This window comes from Emys orbicularis, chromosome 9 (assembly GCF_028017835.1).
Source record: "Emys orbicularis isolate rEmyOrb1 chromosome 9, rEmyOrb1.hap1, whole genome shotgun sequence".
Taxonomy (NCBI): domain Eukaryota; kingdom Metazoa; phylum Chordata; order Testudines; family Emydidae; genus Emys; species Emys orbicularis.
Genome location: NC_088691.1, coordinates 102,164,540 through 102,190,587, shown reverse-complemented (window position 1 = coordinate 102,190,587; position 26,048 = coordinate 102,164,540). Strand labels below are relative to the sequence as shown.

Below are 26,048 nucleotides of genomic sequence, written 5' to 3'. Positions count from 1 at the left end.
CATTTGTATATTTGTTAATATCATTTTTCATAACAGACTTGCCAGCTAGCTGGGAGGCTGTGAAAAGTGATATTAACAATATCACTTTTCACAGCAGACTTACTCTGCCCTGGCAAGCAGGGGGACAAATTAAGCCCTGGATGGGGAAGTGGGTAGGGGGCCAAGAGGCAATGGGGGGATAGATGGGAGGCTGCGGGGGTCAGGGGAGATGAGGGAGGTGAGCCCAGGGTGGGAGCCTGAGGCCCTGGTGCACAGATGGCGACTGGAGGAGGAGCGGGGGCCAGGGGCGATGTGTGGGGGGTGAGCCTGGAGTCCTGCGGCTGGGGGTTGGAGCCTGCTGCTGTATGGCCAGAGCCTGTCGCCCACCACCCCAGGGCTTAAGCCTGAAGCCTGAGCCCCACCGTCCCCAGGAAGGTGGGGAACTCATGCTGGCCGCCTGCTCCTACAGTGTTTGTGGCTCCAGAAGGGGACAGAGACCAGCCCCTGCTGGCGGCCCTGGGGGAGGGTAACCCCCCACCCCTCACCCAGGAGACTGTGGCCGCAAGAAAAGCCCCTGGTGGCTGCATGCAGCCATGGTGGCCGCATTTGAGAAGCACTGTATTAGAGTAAGACACACACTGGTTTTGGACACTTCACTCTTTATGCCCTAACTAGAAGCAAATTTTTGAAATGAAATTGGCAATTCCCTTAAATTGGCTATTATAGGGAAACTGAAACTAAGAACAACAGATATATTTTTCAAAAGCTGTTAGGCACATGGGAAGCAACTATCCTTCATGTATTTTTCTAAGGAATTTTGATTCATGCGGTTAATGTGCATGTCCAGTAGCTGTACTGACATCATAGATGGTAACTGATTCAGCATGTGTCAGAATTCCTTACCCTGTAGTGTCCACCAGTAAACTTTGAAATAATAGAGCAGCCTGCCATCTCCTCCACAAATGATAAGTGCCTTGGTCTGAAAGACTTTTTACCTGCCTTTTGATTTGTGTTTTACATGGAAATAACTTAAGAGACTTCACAAACATTGGACTGCATGACACAGCTGAAGAAAATAGGACAAGACAAGTCTACTTAGACAGGAGAGACCTTCTATTTACGTATACAAATTTTGGCAGTCTGCAATGACAATAAAGGAAATTATATAGTTCAATAGGGTTCAGATGATTTCAAAGTTTAACTCAGGGGCGGCAGCCGATCTTTAAGCAGAGGCTTGTCATCCAACATCTAACTAAATTACAGCACATTCTTATTACACTGCAGTGAAATAGAATTCTTAATGAAATACTAAAAAAATCAGACCATATTGTTGTTGCTTCCAAAATTAAGGAAAAATCACCACGCAAAATTAATTAGTGTTTTTTGGGGGGGGGGGTTGGTATTATGAAGTTCATAGTACTGGAATATGTTGCTTGTGCCAACCACATCAGTTGTAAACTGCTCCCACAACAATTTTCTGTAAATGCCTTGGCAAGAAGACTTCTTTTTTTCCTTCTCCAAAGCACACTGGAGCCATTAAAGCCCTTGTAAAGCTAGACGTAATTCAGACTTCATCTTAAGAGTAGCTAGTTAAATACAGCTTGCACAAGCGTGCAGTCTGTAAAAGGTTCCTGATTCAGCAATGCTATGTGCTACTTAGATCTGCATATGGAGTTTGGGTTTTGTGACTCACTTCACCCAGTGTTCTTCCTGCCAGTCAACACAGTAATGGGTGCATCACGTATAGCATCTGACATATAGAGCTTAATTTTAAAAATAGGCATCTTAAGTTGTGTACACAAAATACATCCTTGTGGAACATGTGCAGTTACCCATTTGAATGCAGTTACCTGTTTTGCCCATGCAACTGCATATTTTGTGTGCTCAGTTTTGTTTGTACCTGAGGAGGTATGTCTTGCATTTATTACTTAAGTGCCTGTTTTTAAAAATATTTTACCTTATGTTTTAAACTAGAGAACAATTCATAGTGAAAACTCAGATGCCTTTTGCGTATGGCTTCTTTTGTTACTGACACTGTTACTGGACATTTAATTTAACTGATTCATTTCAAGTTATGTTCTGTTCTCCCTCACTTACAAGCAAACAAATTATTAGCTAAGGTCTTTACAGATCTGTTTCTGGTGTTCATATACGAGACAGTAAGGACTCAGATGGAGTTTGCAACACTGGCTGTTAGAAAAATAATATTTTAATCAATGAACTAAGCAGATTTGTTCTAAAAGTGTGAGAAAGAATAATGAAGTTCTTCACTGACTTTTTTTTAACTAATGCTCTTCCCAGAGTTAGCTGCACTCCAAAAGCCAAGAACTCAGTGTTAAAACAGGAATTCCATCTTTTTGCATCTTTTAAAATTGTTGTACTCAATAGTGATATTACTAGAATGCTTTAATATTTATATTACAACAGTTGTTAGCCTAGCCTTAAATCTGAACTTTCTTGCTTTGGTCATCTTTAAATTTAGTCTTGAATGTTATCGGAAGTTAACTGTTTAGTCATTTACTTTTATAAGCAGCTGATAATTAGAAAAAAAGTTACATTTGTTTGCCATTTCTGCGCATCAATAACCAACCTCCAATCTGTGTTTACTTTCCGGGATACTGATGAATTACGAAGACCAGAAACACTAAGCTTGGTGCAGGACAGAGAGCGACACCAAGGACAGAGGAGTTATGTAGACAAGGCAGAGAGGTAGTGAAAAGAAGCATGTGATTTCTGTTTTAAAATCAAGTATCTCTTCAATAATAGGCCTGATAATCAATTGCTTCTTGATATGGGGTTAAACTAAAAAGGTCTTAGAGACAGTTAAATAAGTAACTTACTGAAAGCTGTCAGATAGTGGCAGGGGTGAAAGTAACTGAGGACACTTACCGGTACGGGGGAGTGGCTCTGGCCCCCAGAAGGGGCGGGGCCTCAGGCAGAAGGGGCGGGGCTGGGGATCAGCATCCCCCAGCCAGCCCTTGGCCTGCACTGCTTGGGGCTCCCGTGTTGATTTAAAGGGCCGGGAGCTCCGGACGCCACTGCTGCGGTAGCGGCAGCAGCGTCCGGAGCCCCGGGCCCTTTTAAATCGCCGGCCCCAGGGCAGGTGCTCCCTTTGTCCCTCCCCCCTGCCCGTCAGCGGCCGGGGGGGCAAAAGGGGCAGGGATGTTAAAGCGCTGCACGGTCCTTTGCCGCAGCAGTGCTTTAACGTTGCTGCCCCCCCTCCCCTCCCGTCAGCAGGGGGGTGCAGCAACATTAAAGAGCTGCCGCGGCAAAGGACCATCCTTAACGTTGCTCCTCCCACCTCCCCACCCCCCGTCGGCAGCCCTGCCGGTATGGACCCTACCGGCAGGGCCCCCGATAGGGGAGGCAAAAGGAGCCAGGGACATTAAAGCGCTGCCGTGGCAGCGCTTTAATGTGGGCTGGGTATGGGCCGGTGCGGGTTCTTACCGGTATGGAGTACCGGCCCGTACCGGCTCATTTTCACCCCTGGATAGTGGTTATTAAGTTCTGAATATAGTCCTGAGATAAACCAAATTTCACACTATTGTCAATACACTTTCAGCTGTAAAAGGACTTTGGTTTTACACTGGAAATGTGACACAAACTATAGTCCATTGTCTGTGATATAATAAGAAATTATTAGATATTAGATCATTATTGCTGCAGTTGGATTTAACAACTTGTGTGTTAATTTACAAAACATAGTTATTTATCCATTGTTGATTAGAATATTTTATCATTGTTGACTGTTGATGTGTGAAGAATGATTAAATGTAATGAGAAAACTATACTTATTCTTTGTATGGCTGTCTTTTTATTTATCAGAGCTCCAGCTGATTCATCTTACCTTCTATCTCTGTCCAACAACCACAGTCAGGTAATACACTGTACACCTTTGCTTTACTCTTGAGTGTGTTTCTCTTTTATGACAAACTAACTTGCTTTTACCCAGTTGATCCACAAAAACATGTGTTGTGTCTCCATAATCTCCCCACCGCTCTCTTTGCACCTATCTTCAATCTTGCAGCCTAATGCATTTATTTTGATATGCAATGGATAATTATTTTGTTCCAGATCTCTCATACAGACGTTGAACTTCACCGAAGGCGAGAGCACGTAGTGGAGCGCACTCGGAGAGAAGCCCAGCTCGCAGCACTTCAGTATGAGGAGGACAGGATGAGGACGAAACAGATCCAGAGGGAAGCTGTGCTTGACTTTGTCAAAGTAAGTCATTTTAGGATTTACTTGATGTCTAATATGTACCTTTCCTGGGTCCTCCACAAAATGAATTGTGTGGCTTATTATTAAGGCTGCCATTTAGTCATGGGTATTTTTAATAAATGTCATGGACAGGTCACGGGGCCGTGAATTTTTTTTTATTGCCCGTGAGCTGTCCATGACTTTTATTAAAAATACCTGCTCTGAGGAAGGGACGGGTGGGGGGGCGGGCGGAGGGGAGCCGCTGCTCAGGGGGTGGGGGGAGGGCGCTGAGCTGCCCCCAAGGCCACATCCCTGCTGCTGCTCTGGCCGCTCTCAGGACCACTGCTGGGGGCCACCGAGCTGTGGCTGCTCCCGCTGCTCAGGGGGGCTCCGGGGCCGGCTGTATCCGCCACTGAGCAGCTGTCCCTGAGGTCTGCCACACTGGCCGCTGCAGAAATCACAGAGGTCATGGAATCCGTGACTTCTGTGACCTCCGTGACAGACACAGAGTCCTAATTATTATTTAACATTGGTATATCACGCCACAGGTGTGCATGACGTTTTACAGAGAGAACAAAGAAATAGTCTCTGCTCCTGGAAACTTCCAATCTAAGTTATAACTATAGCTTGATGCAGGGAGAGATGATATTAGGGAAATGAGGAGAGGGAGGTTTACAGTTACAAAATGTCTTGTTTTCACAGAGGGTGCATTATGTTCATCACTTTTCTCATTAATTTAGATTTGATAAGGTTGGCCTTGTTGGAGAAATTGTAGAAAGAAGTAGGCTTTGCGGAGAGATTTGGAAGATGAGGAGATGGTTGTACAGATGAGAGGGGACTGTGGGCTAACCAATTTCCACACCTTAGATCGCTTTTTCTATCAGTGATTAGCACATTCAACTCTAGCTATCACAAAGAAAATGCTACAGTTACACTTGATGATTAAGGATGAGGGAAGGGAAGAAGATTGTCATTTTGTGTCTTTGTAATGTATGAAGCCACTTTAAGGAAGGGATTTTAGTGGACCGTTCAAAACTCTGGTTTCTATTAAAACCTATTTAGCTCGGACTCTTCGCAACACTTGGGAGAAGAGCTGTCTTTGTTAAAGATGCAAGCCCCTCTCCCTTTCAGACTTGATGTATTTCGTATGCATGCTTTTGTGCTAAAATTCTACAGAATTGTAACATATATGATTGTTAGCAATGTCACATCATTACTACTGTTTAAAGGTCTTACACAAGTGCCCAAAACAATTGACTCTCATAGAATAATTGTTGCTAGACGTAAAGAGAACTGAATGAAAACATTGTTATTCATGAGCAGTTGAAGATATTTTCAGCGAGGTACTTCCTGTTTGGGGAAATGTTTTGGGCTTTTTGTATAACTTGAATATTAAAATATTTTTAAAATGATATAGAAGTTTTAGACTGAGAATATTCACTAAGTTTAGTTTAGTGAAAACTTGAAAGTTCCTCAGTGCCTATTTTATTTAAAATTAAGGCTTCCAGTGTTTTAAAACACCTCTAAATACTGCTCTCTTATTCCTGTTATAATCAAGTTTATGCTTTCCTATCAACTCCTATTAACTCATTCCTTTGATTGTTCTGCAGCAAAAGGCATCCCAGAGTCCTCAGAAGCAAAGTCCTCTGGATAGTGAGGTAAGAGCAGCAAAGTGTATTAAGGTGTGTGCTGACTTTATCCCTGATTTTTAGTACCCTCTGTTGAAACATTTTGTTGCTTGTGGTGTAACCTTCAGTGGTTAGTTTAAAGAAAACTGTGCAAGAGCTAAAGAACGACAATTCTTCTTTTGTTGCTTATCATAGCAGTAATGTGCCATATTTTTCCTTCCGTTTCATGTATGATTCCTCTGTACTCTGTGTGTTTTGTTGTGTTGCCTTTGGGTGCTTTTCATGTTTATATATAATACACTTCATGTTACATTTAAGATTCTTCTTGAAGCAGTGCAGCTAGGTTAATTAACTTTCTATTAGGAGAACTAAAATAAGCACTTGTACTGTGTTGCAGTCATTTCTGTCCTAGTGTCCTCTCTTCCCTTTCTTCACATATTTCATTATTGTTAAATTACTAATTACCCCTGAAAATGAAGCATCAGAACTTTTTGTGTTACCAATAAACAATACCAGCTTTGGTTTTGCTCTTCTTATTACCTAAACTCTAATAACTAAATTATACTTGAAAATTTTTTTTAAATGGTTTCACACTGTGCTGAAACAGATCATGGCTTAAAAGCTGACCTGATCTAATGACATTTGTTCATTTTCCACATCAGATTTCTGTAGAGTAATAAAATAGCTTTTTGTCCTATTGAAAGATAATTTTAGTTGGCAGTATTAATCACATCGGAAGCGTTAATGACTACAGTACTCAGAAAATTAGTTGAGAAGCATTTTCCAGTTGACTATTTCATGTGAAAATTATGCAAACTGGACTGTTTTAAATAGATTTTTCCTCCTTTCTTACTTGATAGTCTTCTGATTTGTAATATTTTCTAAGGATTCTCTTGCAATTCCACAGTAAGAAAAAGAACAGCAACAGAAAATAAAATAATTTGTTCTTGAATTGGTACGAACACATTCTAACCACAGATCATGTGACTACATATTAATACATTTTCTATTGTTTAGTTACACATACTATATTGCATTGTAAACCATATAGCAAAACTGCCCCAAAATGCTATCAACATAAAGAAACTCACCATATTCCAGAATGTTTGTGTGAGTTTGTATATTATGTCATTGTGTTTGTATGTTTCTGACATTCCTCCATCTCTCCCACCTCCTCAGTGTCCTTTTCCATCCAGAAGGTCTCAGCACACTGATGATAGTGCCTTGTTAGTGGTAAGAACCCTGCACGAAATGGCCTGTTTATGTGGCAGAACCTAGAACATAGAGTTAGCATGATTCACTCAGATTAGACAGATTTAGTAGAGCTAATCTGAATAGCATAAAACATGGCTATCTTCGCTGCAAAGTGATTTGATTTTGTTGTGAACGCTGATACTATTGAATTCACATTTGCACTGCCTTCCAGCTGTTATGCATCCAGTGTTAATACACTGAAATTTCCCCATGTTTGCAAAAACTAAACATTTTAATAAGAGTGTAATGATATAACTGTTGCTAGAAATGAGAACAGTTTCTAAAATGCAGTGCTACCTGAAGATGATCTTGGTGTAAGATCAAAAGCGTGTCTCTCTCACCAATAGAAGTTGGTCCAATAAAAGATATTACCTCACTCCTTTGTCTCTTATGTTACCTCATTAACAGTCCAACTTTAGTACATTCTTCTATTTGGCTCACCTGCACGTTACCTAACACTTTAGTTTCACAACATTAATATAAAGCTTGGAGATGTGTCCTCCTGCCTTAGCTTGTTTGCCTACCAATCATTGCCTTATTTGTTGGATCTAGGGTCTTAGTCATCATAGACTATGGTAACAGAAGAGGAAGTTCACAAGTCACATATTATTCTTTGCTTCTGTTTCACTGTTTATCAGTGAAAGTGTGTATAAAATCACCGATTCTGGATGTTTTAAAAAAGTTTAAACATTAATAGAGCTACTTCATTCATGTTTTATGCTATTCCTTTCATAGTACCTTAGAGAGATTCATAGTAACTAAAGAGTTGAGTTAATGCAGTAGTTTTCTCCTTTCATCGCCTACAGAAAATGCATCAGATCTGCCTGCCATTGCATGACTGCATGCCTCAGATTTATTTTTTTATTACATACCCTTCAGTTCTCTGCCTGAGTGTTCCTGTGTACAGCAAGGTTATCAAGTGCAGCTCAGGAGCATTGAAACTCGATAGTAGAGAGGTCAAAATTGTGAAGATTGTCCCTATTCAGATTGTTGGGATTGCATAATGCTTGGCATCTCTCTCACTACTCAGGTGCTTCATTTCATATTAAATACAGATTAGATGTTGGAACAATAAGAAATAGGGTATGTAATAAATTAAGGAGTTACATTTAGCTTTTGCTTTTAGATATGGTCATGCCTAGAACTATCTATATCAGGGGTCGGCAACCTGCAGCACGCGTGCCAAAGGTGGCACGCAAGTCGATTTTTAGTGGCACTCTGCTGCCAGCCGGGGTCCCAGCCGCCGGCCCCGCTCATCCCGCTGCCAGCCTGGATGAACGGAACCCCAGGCCGGCAGCAGGCTAAGTATAATTTAGTTATATATTATAGACTTACAGAGAGCGACCTTCTAAAAACGTTAACATGTATTACTGGCACGCAAAACCTTAAATTACAGTGAATAAATGAAGACTTGACACCCCACTTCTGAAAGGTTGCCGACCCCTGATCTATATAGATCATTATCTTGTAGTGTAGAATATATTTTACTTATTTACTCATTCTTATATAATAAATTCAGGGGGGGAAAACTAAACAGAAAAGGTTATTTTTCTCCCAGTTGTTGATATTCAGTTTTTATGAACTTCAAGTGTTTGAAATATATTTATAAGGCATATTGTAGGGAATCTTTTCTATTTGATGATGTTGTTCAATTGGTGAAGTATTAAATTAATCTACTGCATTTTATATGCTGTACATAACTACATGGAGATTTCAGAAATGTGCTTTCCCTGTTATGTTACTGGGACTTTAATCACTGTGGCCTTCTTTTAATATCTTCACTCATGTTCACATCTGCATATTTTACCAAGTGACAGCCAGGCTAATAGGGAAATTTTTACATCAAACTGTTAAATTGGTTTCCCCATTCTGTTACTTTTACTATTTTGCAGAATTATTAAATTATAATAATCCAGTACTCTTTGCCTGAAAATACCAGTTCTGATGAACTGTTCATCATGTGCTGCAGGTTGTTTTGTACTGAGAATGATCATACATGCCTATTGATTATATAAACCAGGAAAACTGTTTCTAATGAGTAATTGAAACATTGAGCCATGGAAATTACATAAAATGTAGCATTTACATTTATAAAAAAGTACTGTTTCTAAAAAAGAACAGATACCTGTCATTGGGCAAGTTATCAGTCTGCTTCAAAAGAGTTGTTTGTGATTGGAGTTAAAACTACTTTAACTCCAGTTAGGCTTCATCTGTCGCTTTCACCAGCCTTAGGGATTTGAAATGTAATTTATTTTTCTTTCACAGCTAGCTTTTGTACATTCTGGAAGGGATTTCTTCTTCCACTGGTGTGCAGAGAGCGTTACATGCTTCACTCCCACTTCTTGATGGCTGTTTTTTCCTTTATATTTATTTTCTGAAATGTATCTAGGTGGACTTGGGAAGAATAAACACCACTTTTCTTTTCTCTGCTTTAAAAAACTATGAATGATTATATGGATTTTAGTGAATTTGACCTAAGTAATTATTGTGCACTTCTGAACTTGCAGATAAATTTTATTTGAAAGTACCTAATTTTATTCCAGTGGAGACTCTAACAATTACTCTTGCTTTATGGGAGTAGTGTTCTATTTTAAACACAATGGAGTTTTATGTAGAACTATAATAAAGACCTTTTGTTTGGCATTTCCCTCATTACGTCAGAGCTCTGCAAACTGAGAAGTTGCTTTTCTTTTGTTCTAAACCAGTGGTTCTCAAACTTCATTGCACCGTGACCCCCTTCTGACAACAAAAATTATTACACGACCTCAGGAGGGTGGACTGAAGCTTGAGCCTACCCAAGCCCCACCATCAGAGCAGGAGTGGGGGGTGTAGGCCTGTAACCTGAGCCCCGCTGCTCAGGACTCAAGCCCTTGGGTGTGGGCTTCAGCCCTGGGTGGTGGGGCTCAGGTGTTGGCTTCAGCCCCAGGCCCCAACAAATCTAACACCAGCTTTGGTGACACCATTAAAACGGGGTCCCAACCCACTTTGGGGTCCTGACCCACAATTTGAGAACCGCTGCTCTAAACAATAGTTTCACCTGCTTGTAAGGAAACTGCATGAAAACTGGTTGATTGGAAAACTTTGTATGCTTTCCCCCCCTTTATGCTCTTCTTGCATGCATAGAAAGTGGTAATGGAAAAGGAACTTAGGTTTGCAGCCTTCTTTTGAAGTCTCACACCATATATTTCTTGGGCCTCTTTGTAAATGTTGCCCTTCATGAGAATGGTTGCTGTAAAGATAAACTTTGCCTAATTTTGTGATTTGTGAAATGCTGTAGACTTTCAGCTGTAGTACTTTATTTTGTTTGTACACTTTCCTTTTATAAAGGTCTGTTGTCCTCACAATACACAGATACACATACTATTCCTGTAAGCACTAATAGTAGTACAGATTAGTCGTATGTTTCTTCTAATGTGTGTGAATTAAAGTGATTCCATGACAAGTGGAGTTAGACCATAGTATCGGAAATGTGCACACTGTGATGAACTTCAATCTTGTTGATTAATTTCAGCTAGACTGACTAAAAGTTTGCTAAAAAATGAGAGAGAGAAATCGGTGTTCTCTGAGGGGAGCCAAAGGGGGTTGTTATCCATGTGTCAGTTGTACACTAGAACCAAATCCTGCTTTCCTTACTCACAAAAGTAGTCCCATTGATTATAACTGAGGTTACTTGCATTGACAATACCAAGGTCTCAGCCTGTGCTGTGACCACTGCTTTTTACTGTATTTGTCCTCTCACGGTTGCCTGGGCCTCACCCTGGTTGTTGTATTCACCTGTCATGTCTCATCTTATACTTGGATCATAAGCTCTTTGGGTCATGGACCATCTTTTCATTGTGTGCACAGCACCTAGTACATTGGGGCCATGATCCACAATTAGGACCTGAAAGCACTGCTGCAGGGCAGTAATAATTGTGTGAGTAAAGTGAGCAGGATTTAGCGATATTGTAACTTGTATTTTTGATTTTTCTGACTATCAGACAGAGGGTGTCCTTTTCAGTATTTAAATACTTAATTATTGAATTCACCCATAGTACAGACATTAAATTGTAATATCCTGATTCATCTAGGGCACAGTTCTTCTTTTGAATCTGCTCTGTACAATCCCTATATGCTGCAATTAGTCCTAGTGCGGGGAAGTTCCTATGACTTCAGTAATGAGAGCTGAGCATGGAGGCCAAGTGAAGAGTTTACAACAGCATATTTTAGGAATGAATTGTTGAACCTGTCACCAAGACCAGTATCCTGGTTCCTTTGTCGTTGAATCTACGTCTTCTCAAGATGATTCTTTGCCTCACTTTACTTCCTCCTCTTTTTCCTCTCTCTTTCCTCTGCTATTCCTGACAGAATGGCTTTGAGCCTCTCTTTGTGTTTGAGATTGACAATAACACCAATACCATTAAAAGAAGGCCGGGGACTCTCAAACAGGTGAAGAGCATGCAGTGTGTTACTGTTGTGGCTGTCTTACCCTTTTGTGTACCGCTGTTTCCTCCCTGTTGCCTGCTGATCGGTGTGTGATTTGTGTCTAAGCCCTTCTGTTAGCCTGTGTCAGGGATGACTTGCTCTTTTCTTATAGAAACAAAGTGTTCAGTTAATGTTGTGGGCCTGCGCAAATCCCTTTCTTTAGGCATCATTTAAAAGCCTGTGGGTTCTTTACTTGTTTTGTCAACTGTATCCCAGGCACGAACCAGGCCTCACAACACCCCTTCCCCTCCCCCACTATATTAATGTGAGCTTGCGAGCTACTAAGGCTACCAAGATACTTGTGCTTAAGGCTGGCCCTGCACATAGCTTCGGTAAGAGATGACTTCTGTCTGTTTTTCGAAAGGGGCCGTGTGGTAACAGTCATGTTAAGATTTCAACAAGCAAGTGTGTGTGCATTACACCTAGATGGTTGTTGGAGGTAGTAACCTTTTGTTGTTTTGTATACGTTCAAGTATTATTTGAAAACAGTTTTGGAAAGTACTGGTCCCTTCTTTACTCATCCAGCTCCTGAATTGTGCTGCTTTGAGTGTACTCTCTAATAACTTGAAGGATATAGTCTAGTTCGTGCCACTTAAAATCTAAGGGCACAGTTCTGAGTTTGCATTTCCTGTGTGCAGGAAAATGTAGGACTGGGTAGAACCACAGTGAAACTGTTGTGCCTGATCCAGACTCCCCTATAACTTGCCGTGTTGACACACTACAGGCCCTTTGTGTGTTGAGTCATGGGCAAGACTTAGCAGTCAGGGTGTATAGTCAGTGTGTCTTTATGTGGACTCTCCTTTGCTCTCTAGCAGACTATGTAGGCTGTAGCCTTTTCATCACACTCATTGCACATATTTGAGAGCAGAAGTAACAGCTGAGGGGTCCATAGCTAGCCAGCATACGGGCACCAAATATTGCTTTTCCAGACCTTGGTCCCCAAGCTGCACCTATTGGTTTAAAAACTTCTACCAGTAAAAAGCAAGAACCACTGTGTAAACGTGAAGAGTAGTTCATCTTCTGCCTCTTTGACATTTATTAAAATATGAATAATAGAATCATAGAAGATCAGGGTTGGAAGGGACCTCAGGAGGTCATCTAGTCCAACCCCCTGCTCAAACCAGGACCCAATCCCCAGCTAAATCATCCCAGCCAAGGCTTTGTCAAGCCTGACGTTAAAAACCTCGAAGGAAGGAGATTCCACCACCTCCCTGGGTAACCCATTCCAGTGCTTCACCACCCTCCTAGTGAGGGCAATTTGCTCACTAAAGCATTGAAAAGCTTCATTTCAGACATCTTCTCTGATAGCTTAGTTTCTGTCTCTGGGATTTTAACTCACAAATATCACTTTTTAAATTTTTCATTGTGAAAATAATCAGATGTTGTGCCTGTTCTTGTGCCTTGGAGCCAATCAGATGATGTTGTTTTCTGCACATTCATGAAATTACTAGGAAAACAACCTATTCAATTCAACGTGAAATTTGTATTTTGAAAGTGTATGCAAATCTGTTTATTCTGATTAGTGGTTTAAAATTAATTAGTGGCTTTCGTGTCCGTGAGTGTGGTGACCAGTGCAGTGTATGACTGAAGAGCTTTCTACCAATATGATAGCTCTTAGTTCTGCATTTGATGCGATTGTGTTCTTGTTTTAAATGAAACATCCCAGCTTTCAAGTTCATGGACTGTAATATTTTTGAGGGTAGGAAAATTTTAATTGTATTTTAGTTTTAGCAAATAAATATTCTGGCATTTTTACCTCTCCCCATTAATATCTTTGCAACACTTGAACATTTGTAAGAACCTGCCCCTTTTTAATCTTACTGGTGCATTTTGCCCACGCACATCATGTCAACTGTTTGCTAACGTTGGTACTGCCTTCTTTCTTTCCGTGTTCAGTCGCTGTCAGGGTTGAATCAAGAGGGCTGTGCTACCACCCTGCCTCATGCCTTCATATCTGTCAAGGTATCTCTAGCTATTATTCACCAGTAAAGCCAACAAAAAACTCTGAGATCCATAATTCTATTTTAATATGTGTTCGTCTGCCAGCTTCTAATCTGAAATTCAGAGGTTATGAACTTGACTGACCTGATTAAATTGCAGTAGGTTTTATGTTGCTTTAGCTTTTGGTCCTATCTTCAGTGAGCCTAAACCATGCAAATAGGTTAGTAGCTAGCAGGGTTTCAATCCCTGTATGGATTGAGTCTTACATTCTTGTTGCCTGTCACCATGTCTTTTATTTTCTCTTCCCCAAGCCATCGACTGACTTGTAGCTTACTGGAAATGTCACTGCTTTTTTTCTTTACAAGGTTACTCTGACCATAAAACATACATCGTCATCTGCTATGGAAACTCTATTCTATTGAATAGTAAAAAGCATTAATCACAAGAAATCATTAATCCATCATTAACTAATCTTTGATCAGCACTTTCATTAGTTCTAACCACAATATTACTCCGAGGGTGGGCAGGAGAGTGAAATTCAATTAATACTAATTTTGCTCTTGCAAAGATTTAGAGCGGGTTGTGTATTCGGATCAAAGCTGCTGTCTTGCATGTTTTGCATGATATTTAATTGAAAAACAGGTAATATCCCTAGTCCCACCCTGAAAAATATTCAAACACAGCTTTGCCACTGTCCTTTCCAGAAGCAATACCTCGTTCGCCGTTTTATTCCTTGAAGAAGACGACTTGCATCAGTTCTGCAAAACAAGTGCCTATTGTACATCTTTTTTTAACAATAGGCTGTTTTTTCCCTTATATATTTTTTTCTGAAATGTGTCTAGGTGGACGGTAACTTCTGAAAAGCTAGTCGTAGCCTTTCTCAATAAGGATCATTAATGCTGTTTTACGTATTTGTCCACAGAGTGATGACAGATCTACTATATCAGCAGCTTCACCGACTACCCAAACAGGTAACAGGAGAGAGAGGCAAAAAGTCTAAAAAGAAGGGATAAAGTAGGTTAAATTGCTTGCTTGCATAGCTAGACTGTTAAAGATGTCATTCCTATCCGTAAGCTGGACTGCTCTGTCTGTGGGTCTGATTTGTTGTTAAATTCTCTCTTGAGTCACATATGTAAATAGAGCACAGAGCTGCTGGCACATTCTGTGGGAAGTAGTGGGGCTCCACGTTTTCCAGGCTCTGGCATTGGTGTTGCCCTGATGACACATTAAATCCAAAATGTAACAATTTGTTGGTAAAAGTGCATGGAATGTGCTTCGCATGCAAGTGCTCTTGAAGGTGCCTCTTTCTGTCCTATGCTTTTATCATGCATGGCTGTAATTTATCTTGTCATTATGTTATAATTTTATTTTGTTCTTTTAATTACTACAGTGCTAAACTCGTAACCTTTTTCTTCTTTCTCCTCCTTTCCTTTCCTGTGCCTTTCCACATTTGTTCAGTCCACCTTTCCTCTCTGTATCCTGGCCCTGCCGCTCCTCCTTCCTATAGAAACCCTTCCCAGCGACCTGAGAGTTTCCTTTTCCGAGCAGCTGTAAGGGATGAAATGAACAAAGGTAGGTTATATAGCGGGAGAAGCTGGACTGTGTAACAAAGTTATATTAACTTCCATGTTAACCAATTTTTGCACAATTGCATTATCTTGGCGGCAGTAGCTTTATTCTCATCAAATTAGCTTTAGAGACCTATCTGTGGACACCAGTCGCTAAACTTTCTTAGAATAAACCATTATAGTCCCATTTGTAATAAGTCCAATATTTTAGTCTTGGTAATACATAAATTTAACAAATATCAAAGAATTTGATGTGCAAATTTGTGGAGTGTGTGTGTGTGGGGCGGGGGGGGGGAGAGATTAGTGTTCTGCTCTCCTGGATTTATACTTTAAGAGGCTACTGTAATGCTATTTATTAATCCCCTTGATAGCAACGAAGGCAGCATTATAGACTTTGCATTGTACTGTAGTACATACCAGAATTCATACCTTTGTAGTAAGGCTGATGAAAGTTGTACAGAGCAACATTTCAGCTATCTAAAATTAATCCTTTTTATGCAAGTGTTTATTGGGCAAAAGAAAATTAACAGCATCTAAGCCTTGCTTAGATTAATAATCTAATGGAGGAAATCAATTTGTGAATAGAAATGTACTGTACCCAAACTTGCATACTGTGAGCGTATAATACTGCATTAAAGGAATACCTCCCAACCAAATGCAGTTTGTCACTTTCCTTCATGCTGTTTTTCTAGCTATTGCTTCATCTCCCTCTTCTGCCTCATCTCCTCCTAATGATTCTACAGACCCCAGAGCAAGGCAGAACTCCAAGCAACGTGAGGAAGAGTTGGAGCTAATAGAGCAACTGCGGAAGGTGTGTACTAGCAGTAACTAGTATACAAACGTTTTAGCAAATTCACTGCAAGTCTGATGCAAATGTTTCTTCGTTGTTTTGGGCTTGCTTCATTTAACCAGTGCCAGCCATAGTGTTTTGGATAAATTAAATGTTAGTAACTTCACAATCTAAAATTTTTCCATTCAGTTGGTTACAATATTCTTCATCTTACTCCTGTCATGTAATATCACTTTTCGTACACTGTCAAGTTGTCCACTCCCACCTGATTGCCAATGAAGCCAGTGTTCATCTCCCACTTGTTTGAAGATTTAAAGAGCATCTTTGTGCTTTTTCCCAGGCTGCCCCTCCCAGTTGGGAGGAACTCCCTGTAAACATCATTGTCCTCTTTCAAATCCCTTCTTAAAACTCTCCTTTGCCATGATGCCTACAAAAAGCTTGGCAATGGTTAGGCAATTGGTGTGCTCAGACCACTGCTAACTAATATCATGTTTCCTTTTACTACCCATCGGTCGGTATCCACCTGTTGTCTCCCGTCTTATACTTAGGGCTTGTCTTCACTACCGGGGAGATCGCTGCTGCAATCGATGCAGCGGGTGTCGATTTAGCGGGTCTCATGAAGACCCGCTAAATCGACGGCAGAGCACTCTCCGGTCGACTCCAGTATTCCAGCTCCCCCAGAAGAGTAAGGTAAGTCGACAGGAGAGCATCTCCCATCGACGCAGTGCAGTGAAGACACCAGGGTAAGTCGACTTAAGCTGCGTCGACTCCAGCCACCTTATTCATGTAGCTGGAGTAACGTAACTTTGGTCGTTTACCCTGGTACTGAAGACAAGCCCTTAGAGGGTGGGGCAGGGACTGTCCTTTTGTTCTGTGTTTGTACCAAAATTAGCACAGTGGAGTTGTGGTCCATGACTGGCACTAGACTACCACAGGACACATAATAAATAATAAAAATGCTATGGTCTGTTATGCTGCTGCGGTGTTTCACCCCAGAGATGGCTGCATTTCTGTAGTGCCGGAAGTGACTCTTAGAAGTGTTTGTAAAGTGGTTTGGAATCTTCTGGGATGAAAGGTACCTAGAAATGTAAAAAGCGACAGAGTCCTGTGGCACCTTATAGACTATAAGACTATTAGTCTATAAGGTGCCACAGGACTCTTTGTCGCTTTTTACAGATCCAGACTAACACAGCTACCCCTCTGATACTAGAAATGTAAGTTATCATTGTAATTGTTTGAGACTTTGTCAGGAAATAAGACTTCTTACTCATTCCATAAATGCTGATGCTAATACAGTAGTGAATGTAAGCACTTCACCAGAATGGATTTTTTTCTTCCACTCATGAACTTAAAGCAGGGGGAGCAAACTTTTTGGCCTGAGGGCCACTTTGGGGAATAGAAATTGTATGGCGGGCCATGAATGCTCACAAAATTGGGTTTGGGGTGTGGGAGGGGGTGTCGGCTCTGGGGTGGGGCTGGGGATGAGGAGTTTGGGGTGTAGGAGGGTGCTCTGGGCTGGGACTAAGGGGTTCGGAGGGCGATAGGGGGAGCAAGGCTGGGGCAGGGGTGCGGGAAGGGGTGCAGGTTCTGGCTGGGCTGCGGGCTCTGCGTGGAGCTGGGGATGAGAGGTTTGGGGTTCAGGGAAGGTGTTCCAGGATGGGATCAAGTGGTTTGGAGAGCGGGAGGGGGATCAGGGCTGGGCGTGGGGGGAGGGGTGCAGGCTGTGAGCGGCGCTTACCTCAAGCGGCTCCCAAAAGCAGTGGCATGTCCCTTCTCTGGCTCCTATGCAGAGGCACGGCCAGGCGGCTCTGCATGGTGCCCCATCCGCAGGCGCCGCCCCTGCAGCTCCGATTGGAGCGCGAAGGAGCCGGAGCGGGGCCATGCTGCGGCTTCCGGGAGCTGCATGGTGCGGTCCCCAACCTTGCTCCCTGGCCGGAGTGCCAGAGTGGGGCCGAGCTGCATGGTGCGGCCCCGACCCAGCGCCCCGGCCGGAACGGGGCCGAGCCGTGTGGTGCAGCCTCCGATCCAGCGCCCCGGCCGGAGCAGGGCTGAGCCACGTGATGCGGCTCGCGAGCTGGCTTAAAACGGCTCGCAGGCTGTAATTTGCCCACCCCTGACTTAAAGGAAACCATAACCCAGCATGTTCTCTAAATAATATTTTGTACTGATGTAGCTTCTTTCATCTGTTGATCTGAAAGGACCTTGCATATATTGAGCCTCACAACCTACTTCCTCGGTAGGTTGGAGTTTTAAGTATAAAACCAAACTCATTTTGCAGATGTGTAAACTGAAATACAGAAGAGTGATTTGCCAAAGGTCATACACTGAATGAAACAGGCAGGCTCTAAGCTTTGTGTAGCTCGAAAGCTTGTCTCTTTCATCAACAGAGGTTGGTCCAATAAAAGCTATTACTTCTCCCACCTTGTCTCTCTAATATCCTGGGAACAACACGGCTACAGCTTGACTGCAAATGATATATTGAATGAGACCGGAATAGAACCCGTGAATTGGAACCCTGTTCTCTTCTGCTGTAACCACTACACTTCAGTGCCTTTTCCTGCTTAAGATAACTTAAACTGATTAAATGTAGTAGTTCAGTTTTCCTTTGCAGGGAAAATATTATCTCTTGCCTCTGGTGACTACATTCCACTCCTACATTTAAGACAACTATTTTCATAGTACTTCTAATCTCTGAGTACCTGGAGGATGTGGACTATATTTCTTGGACCTTGATTACTCACCCTGGGATTTGTGGTCTTCATCCATTTTGAGTAACATTCTTTTTATCTCAGTTCCTGGATTTGAATTCCATGTGCTGCACTGTGAAAACGCCATTTGTCTTTTAGCTCAGTAGCTTTCAAACTGTGGTCAGTTGTGAATCCTGGTGGTCCACAGAATGAACCCTCTTGAGAACCAAGCCCCAGAGAATTAAGAGGGAGGTTGGTCCATGAGAGGTTTTGCTGTTATGAAATGTTTGAGAAGAGCAGCAGTATTTAATCATTTAACTGTATTCTTATTTGCTTTGTGTGATACATATTTTGTTGGATGTTTTTCATTCTTTTGTAGAATATTGAGTCACGGTTAAAAGTGCCTTTGCCCAGTGATCTTGGAGCAGCTCTTACTGACGGAGTTGTTCTGTGCCACTTAGCCAATCATGTGCGGCCTCGATCTGTTCCCAGCATCCATGTCCCCTCGCCTGCTGTAGTAAGTATACAAAGATGTAACAGTGTGTTGTAGTTGTCTGGGTCTCATCATAGCGTTTCATAGTCCATGTGAGGACTACATGTAGCATCTTCTTCTGATGTTGGGCAGAGCTGACAAAATACCAGTCTCCTTTGCCTAAGCAGAATGCGTAGCAAAGCCATAAAAAAACTAGTGACATTTGTGTGGCTATATTAAATAGTTACTTCTAACACAGATTTTATTAATTGAACTATGTATAGGACTTGAGAACTTTATATTTTAGTAAAACAAAAGGCAGGATTCAATATGAGAACCAAAACAGGTTATTTCAGAGGGTAAAAAAGGCCTTAGAAACTGAGAAGGACAGATAGCTGGGATATAGAGCATTTAAATGCATGTGTGGCAACACAATACAGAAAACATAAGAAAGAAATAGGGAATCAGAATTCCATCTCAATTGATGTGAATAGACTCCCATTCCTGGATCCACTTAAATTACCATCAACTCTTTCTCTTAGGAATTTTGATAGGGCATATTGATCAGATTGTTCAAAGTCCCTTGAGCACAACGCAGATAAGCCCAGATACACACTTTTGGGAACAGAAGGACAGGAACTTAATCTTCGTGTATTCTGGGAGTGTTTGTAGCAGGAAGTACACCCAGCAAGAGAAATTGCTTAAGAAGATACTTCTGTGTTTCCTGACTGCAATATTTTGGGCAGTGCTTTAGAAATTTTGGAAAGTACTGCAGGAAAAGTACCTGTATCTATAACTTCATCAGTGGCAACTAAAAATGTGTACCACCAAAATACCACATGTAGCTAGAGAAGGTATGAGAATCAGGAAATGAAGAGGAGTCACTTACAGTATTGATCCTGTTGTTGTTGCAAGTTTGTTCATTTCGTTGGGGGTTTTTTTGGCAACCTAATAGGCTACTTGAAGATCGGTGGATCATGGGAAATTGTCTGCCTTCCCTTACTGCTTGTAGCATACCCACAGGAGTGCTTCATAAGTTAGAATCCAACAGAGCTATACAAGACACCCCCGTGGGCTCTTGCCTACTTGAAATATACAAGTGTATTTTGAATATATAATGTGCATTTTGCTCTCATAAAGGCAGATTTTTTTGCTTGTTATGATTTTAAAACATGGTGAATGACTATATAAATAAAAAAGGAAAACCAAAGGGAGTCTCTGGGGAAAATGTATGTTAAGTTTTGCTTTGACTTATTTTGGAGACAGTACTTGTGTTAGAACTCTAACTGGCACTTACAGCATTGTGTGCCATATCATTATGGTTTGTCTTCTCTGGTCTTGTTTGATCATGCAGATGTTCCCATTGTTTAAATAACAGACTAAATAGATATGATGGCATTTTAGGCAGATTACAGAATCCTCAAAAAATGGATGCATATAGCTGCTATTCAGTAAACTCACTTCATAATGAAGATAATCTCTGTGCCCTGTCCTCCGTGGAATTGGATGGTTCCAACTCTCCATTGTGAGCTAAATCATGATGTTGCCACAAGCCCTGAGTAAGAGGCAGCGTATAGTCGCAGTGCCTGGAGAGCAGAATGGGGTTATATTGTGACTCAGCCATAATATGTTCTCTGTTTTCCCTCCTTACTCCAGTAGGGGGAAATCTGCATCAACCCTTAACCTGGCACAGATTATTTACCCCTCTGTACCAGCTCAGCTGTGCTGTCTGGCACATTGAGGGTGTGGAGCTGAAGCTCCAGCAGCTTCCCACCCACCTGCTTAGAGGGGGGAATATTAGCCTCACAGAAGCTGCCCGGTCCACTGTTACCCACAATGTGGGTAGCCAGCACAAGGGAGAAAAGGGGCATCTTATGTCTTGTTTCTGTGTGTCTAGTCTATTCTTTTTCCAGTAATTAAAGTCTGTGTAAAAGTGTTGAAGTTAACCAGAAAATGCCCATTGTTCAAGAAAAATCTGATAAATACAATTTAGAACTCTGCTGTTAACCATATGAAACACACTTGTAAGGAACTTAGGCAGCAGCTTCCATTTTCTCTGGTTTCATCTGGCTCTTTTTGTACCTCTTTGTTAACTGAAATATGTTTTAAATATGCATATAATTTAATAATTCAGAATAGGCTCCAGGTTGGTTCATATCATAAAATTGCTCTGAAATTCAAAGGTCACCGTACTGGAGCTATGTATGTATGTTTTATTCTAAATGTATTTTTAAGATTAGGTTATTGCAGTCACTCAAAATAGACACCAAATGTGCAGCCTATCTTATAACACTTCGTGTGTATATTTTGCACAGATCAAAATACTTTTTCCATTAAAATATCCATTTCAGCACTTCGTGAGTTAGCTTTTCACTTCATGCCTGCCTTTCTAAGGAAATGTCCAACCACCCTGTAACAGAGCTCTGTTTGGAATTAGACAAGCTTATGTCATCATGATGCGTTTTTGGCCTGCAGATTTATTATGAGTTTATTTAACCCAAAAGCTTTATTTTTAAAAATCCTGCCAATTAACTTTGTATGCCTTCTTCCCCTGCTTCTTTGCAGCCTAAGCTAACAATGGCAAAATGCAGACGAAATGTGGAGAATTTCCTGGAAGCTTGCAGAAAGATTGGTGTGCCTCAGGTAAATCCCCTCCTATTCCTGTATTGTCAGGTATACTGTATTGTATGGTACTTTACAAAACAGATCTTTCTGAAATGTTTGGGGACAATACAAATGTGTAAAATTTATTACTGTAGGTTCACATGTAAGGTACATATAACAATAAAGAGCTGATTTAGTTTTGTATTGTCTCAGGAAGCAAAATAAAGTTGCTATAATGGTTTGCAAAGAGTATGCTTCACTTACTGTGATCTAGAGAAAGTTCATTATAGTTGGGCTCAGTCTGATTCTGTCAAGCAGAATGAGGAGGTGCATTAAGAATCTGGTTTTGAAAAACGTCATTCAGGTTTCTTGAGACCATATGTTTGGTGTTAATCCAAGAGGCTTTAAAAATAAAAAAAAATTGATATAGTTTTGAGTGTTTTCCCCCCCAGTACCAAGGTTTCTGTTCTGCCTTCAGAGCAAAACCTACTTCTCAGTTATTTTATGTGAACACTTGGATTGTCTAAGAAGAAACCATTATATTGGTCTGTTCTCTAATGAGTAGTCATCTGTTCATAGATCTCCACTCTTTTTGTTATATGTTCTTGCTCTCAAGCTCTAGTACTTTCTGGAATTCCTCTTCACCTTCCAAAACACTGCACATTCTCTCTTGGGGCAAGAGCTAAGAGATGGAAATATAGATATACAATATAGCACATCATAGTCCAACTGTCTTTTCTTTCTCTTTCCCTCCTTCCCCACTTCACTTCTGACACCAGCTGATCTCAGTGGAAAGGTGACTTTGATGTTTTAATAGCTACTTACTCTGTTTTGCTGCTGTTTTTTTCTCTGGTGCATTAATTGCTATGTTTCCTTACATTACAAAGTAAGTGTTAGAATTCACATTGCAGTTTTGCTTCATGTTTTTTTTCTTTTATCCTGTTTGCTTTTTGAAAGACGTCTCTGAAAGGGAAAAATGGACCCAATGACTCATAACTACTTCTGAAAGTGATTGCTGGACAGTCACTGCTAAAGCAGTATTTGCCTGGATTAAGTCATTGATAGCTTCACTTTCAAGACGTATTACAGCTGATTGCCTTAAGCCATCAAAAATTTAGGATAAACTCCTTATTTAGCTGCCCATTAATCTCTTAAGACTCGTTGGTGCATGAGATTGGAACACTGCAGTGAGGGACCCACTGTTACTTTCGAGTGCTGCACTAACTAGAGGTGTTGAAGTAAACCAAAGTCATTCACTTTGTCAGTCTCACTCAGAGTGAGTTCATATTCCAGAGAGCTGAAGGGAGAGGACAAGTGAAATAGTAGGTCATATCTACTAAGCTGCTCAAGTCTATGCACTGAATGCAAGTCTATGGTGTGGACTCCATTACGCTAGATCTGCATGTAGGTGCACAGAGGCAGGCAAGACTGACCTACCTAGAATCTGCGTTGAACTTCAAATTAGAGTTCCTGAAGAACAAGGCCTTTGTGAATACTTAGCTGAGTGACTCCCCACCTGAACTCTTAACTCACCCTTACATGTCTCCTCTGCCCCTGAGCAGAGAAGGTCGGATGTCTGCATGAGAATGCCAGTCTAGTGTACTGTTATTGAAAAAATGCCTGTGTGTGTCTCCTTTCATTTAAATTCTGAGCTTACAGAAATAGAAGGATGTCTCAAAGTATGGACCTATGTAGAAATACTTACCTTTTAAGAGGGCAAACGAGTTACCTGTAATTATTGTTCTCTAAAGGTAGTATCTTGCATAGAGCCACACTCATATTCCAGTATTCCAGTGGAATAGTTGTATAAAACTGTGTGACTTGGCGGTCTTGGATCAAAAGAAACTGACAGTTGGACACTATGATATGCTATATTCGCACCTATCCATCATTGTTCACAGTTGATGCCTCTGTTGGAGGAGGTGAAAAGTCCAGAAATGTTGATAATTTTAGAACACTTAAGCCAGGTGATTAAATATTTGGTATCTATGCAGAATACTACATTCAGAGATCAATTACATGTAAATAATCTGCTTTGTTTGTGCCATTTTGAATAATTTCACTAATTAAAGTATGGATTAAGTATGTAGAACGTGAAGATTCATATACAGCCAGTGGTAGTTAAGAATATCTTATCCAATTTATTTCTGACTTCCAAAATATAATGGTTTTGAACTAACACTTATGACAACTGTCAGCTGTTTTATTGAAGAGATTTTATTACATATTTAAACTAGACAGACTGACACACTAGTGAACACAAAATGCATATAAGGAGGTAGTTCTTTAGAACAGAAGTCTTGCAGATTCCTTTGTGAGAATTAACCAGTTGTAATTTACTCCTTGAAATTGTTGGATGTATTTGAAATGTCAGATGACTGACTGCTTCGTGGATACTTGCACGGTTGATCAACTGACTCTGTTTTTCTGTCTGTTTTCCCTTCCTGCTCACACACTTTGGACAGGACAATCTTTGTTCCCCTTCTGACATTCTTCAGCTAAACCTCAGCGTTAAAAGGACAGTTGAAACTCTTCTTTCCCTGGGGACAGAGTCAGAAGAATCCACTCTTGTCTCTCTTTCCATCCAGCTTTGGGGCTTTGTGGCATTTTACTGTACTCTAATGCTAACACTCTGTATGTTCTATCGCTGGGTCTTTTTCCTCTAGCTGAAGGACAGTGGTGCTGCCGACTCGCTACATCACTTCAGCGATTGGTAAAGGCTTTGTTTTTGTCAAGAACTGTTTGGATAAGTGCATTCTTTCGGATCACCAGTCAGAGTTTACATGTACAATGTAAAAACGCTCTTTGGTTCACCCAGGTGACAATCTATGACATTGTTACAAGTTTGTATTTGTGTGATGTTTAGCAAGTGTTCTACTTACAAGGGGAGGCATTATTGTGCAGTGGCTAGAGTAAGGGACTAGGGTTTAGTGCACTGGGTTCTAGTCACAATTCTATTGAATGGCTGTGTAACATGGGAAAATCACAGCTCCACTGTACCTCAGTTTCTCCATTTGTAAAATGGGAATACCATCCACATTTATAAAGTGCTTTGAGTTCTTCTGATGAAAAGTGATATATATGTGTGAAAAATACTGTTTTTTCTTTACATGTCAGTGTGCCTGGTTATATCTTACTGTCTTAGGAGATGTGGCCTACGATTCTTTTGATCAGGAGTGCTCTAGAGTTTTTTTACGTGCCAGTTTCCTCAACCCTTTTTGCTAAAGTCTTGGATTTCTTGTATTGTTAGGTTCTGAATAGCGTCTCATTTTACTACGGCTGTATCTACACTACAGACCATACAGCGGCACAGCTATACTGCTACAGCAGTGCCACTGTAAGGTCTCCTGTGTAGCCGTTCTTTGCCGGCAGGAGAGAGCTCTTCTGCCAACATAATTAAACCGCCCCCAACAAGCATCTCCTGCCAACATAGCGCTGTCCACCAGCAAAAGTGCTGGGGAAACCACTGTCGGTCGGCGGAGGGGGGGGGGCTTTTCACACCCTGACCAACAAAAGTGGTAGTATAGACAAAGCCTAAAAATAGGCACTTAGGCTGACAATAAATCCTGAGCTACTTTACCTTACTAAGGCTGTGTCTACACTGGCACTTGCCTCGTTCAAACTTTTGTTGCTCGGGGGTGAAAAAACACCCCCCTGAATGACAAAAGTTTTAACGATGAAAAGCACTGGTGTGGACAGTGCTTCGTTGGTGGGATGAAGCTACTGCCCCTCAGTGGAGGTGGTTTTATTTCGTCACCGGGAGAGCTCTCTCCCAGCGACAAAGAGCAGCCACACAGTGCACCTTAGAACGGCGCGGCTGCAGCGGCACAGTGTACACGTAGCCGAATACATCAAGCATGGAGTTTGTAGAGGAGCTGAACATTTTCATCCACACTGGGAAAAATCTGGTTCCTGGTGCAAGATGAGCTATCTTTAAATCCCATCAGAAACCTTGTAGTGTCATGGAATATTACTGTGGTCCTCATAGCAAACATCTGGAGCAGCCACTTGATTGGTGTGAGCTCAAACCCAACCTTATTCCATAAGTCTCTTCCTCCTCCTCATGATCAGAATCTTTGCATCATAGAATTGTGGGCTACAGGCTCTAATAACGTATTCACTCTTCACTGTTTTGCAAAACTCAGGTAGTCTTCAGAATTTTTCAGCGGCATGCTGCATTCTATTGCTTTCATGCATTCTCAGGGAGACCGTGATCTATAAATTGGATGTCAAAAGGAGCAGACAAAGGCCATCCAACTTTTTCTTTCGACACCAAACCAATTATCTGCCTTTTTCTGTTGTTTGCTATTGTTTTAATGGGACTGTCACATGAACTCTATATTAGAGCCCCACTTCCTTCAGGGTTTGCCAACAAAAGTAGTTAGACACTGATCAGTTCTGTTTCCTCATTTGCAGAGTCGCTACATGGAGCTCACTATTTACTTTTTTCTCTGGGCAGTA

The 26,048-nt window shown here is 41.3% G+C and overlaps 1 protein-coding gene across 1 annotated transcript in view; it reads left to right on the top strand.

The window, feature by feature from the left end:
* The window catches only part of LRCH3 (leucine rich repeats and calponin homology domain containing 3), a 92,584-nt gene extending 68,331 nt beyond the window's left edge, over positions 1-24,253 (top strand). Inside the window, exons 11-22 of the mRNA XM_065410366.1 lie at positions 2,590-2,688; positions 3,805-3,856; positions 4,054-4,203; positions 5,790-5,837; positions 6,987-7,040; positions 13,422-13,487; positions 14,389-14,437; positions 14,925-15,038; positions 15,727-15,845; positions 18,891-19,028; positions 21,549-21,626; positions 24,053-24,253. Of these exons, the coding sequence (XP_065266438.1) occupies positions 2,590-2,688; positions 3,805-3,856; positions 4,054-4,203; positions 5,790-5,837; positions 6,987-7,040; positions 13,422-13,487; positions 14,389-14,437; positions 14,925-15,038; positions 15,727-15,845; positions 18,891-19,028; positions 21,549-21,626; positions 24,053-24,253 (1,168 nt within the window). The remainder of the gene's footprint in view (positions 1-2,589; positions 2,689-3,804; positions 3,857-4,053; positions 4,204-5,789; positions 5,838-6,986; positions 7,041-13,421; positions 13,488-14,388; positions 14,438-14,924; positions 15,039-15,726; positions 15,846-18,890; positions 19,029-21,548; positions 21,627-24,052) is intronic.
* Positions 24,254-26,048: the final 1,795 nt, after the last annotated feature.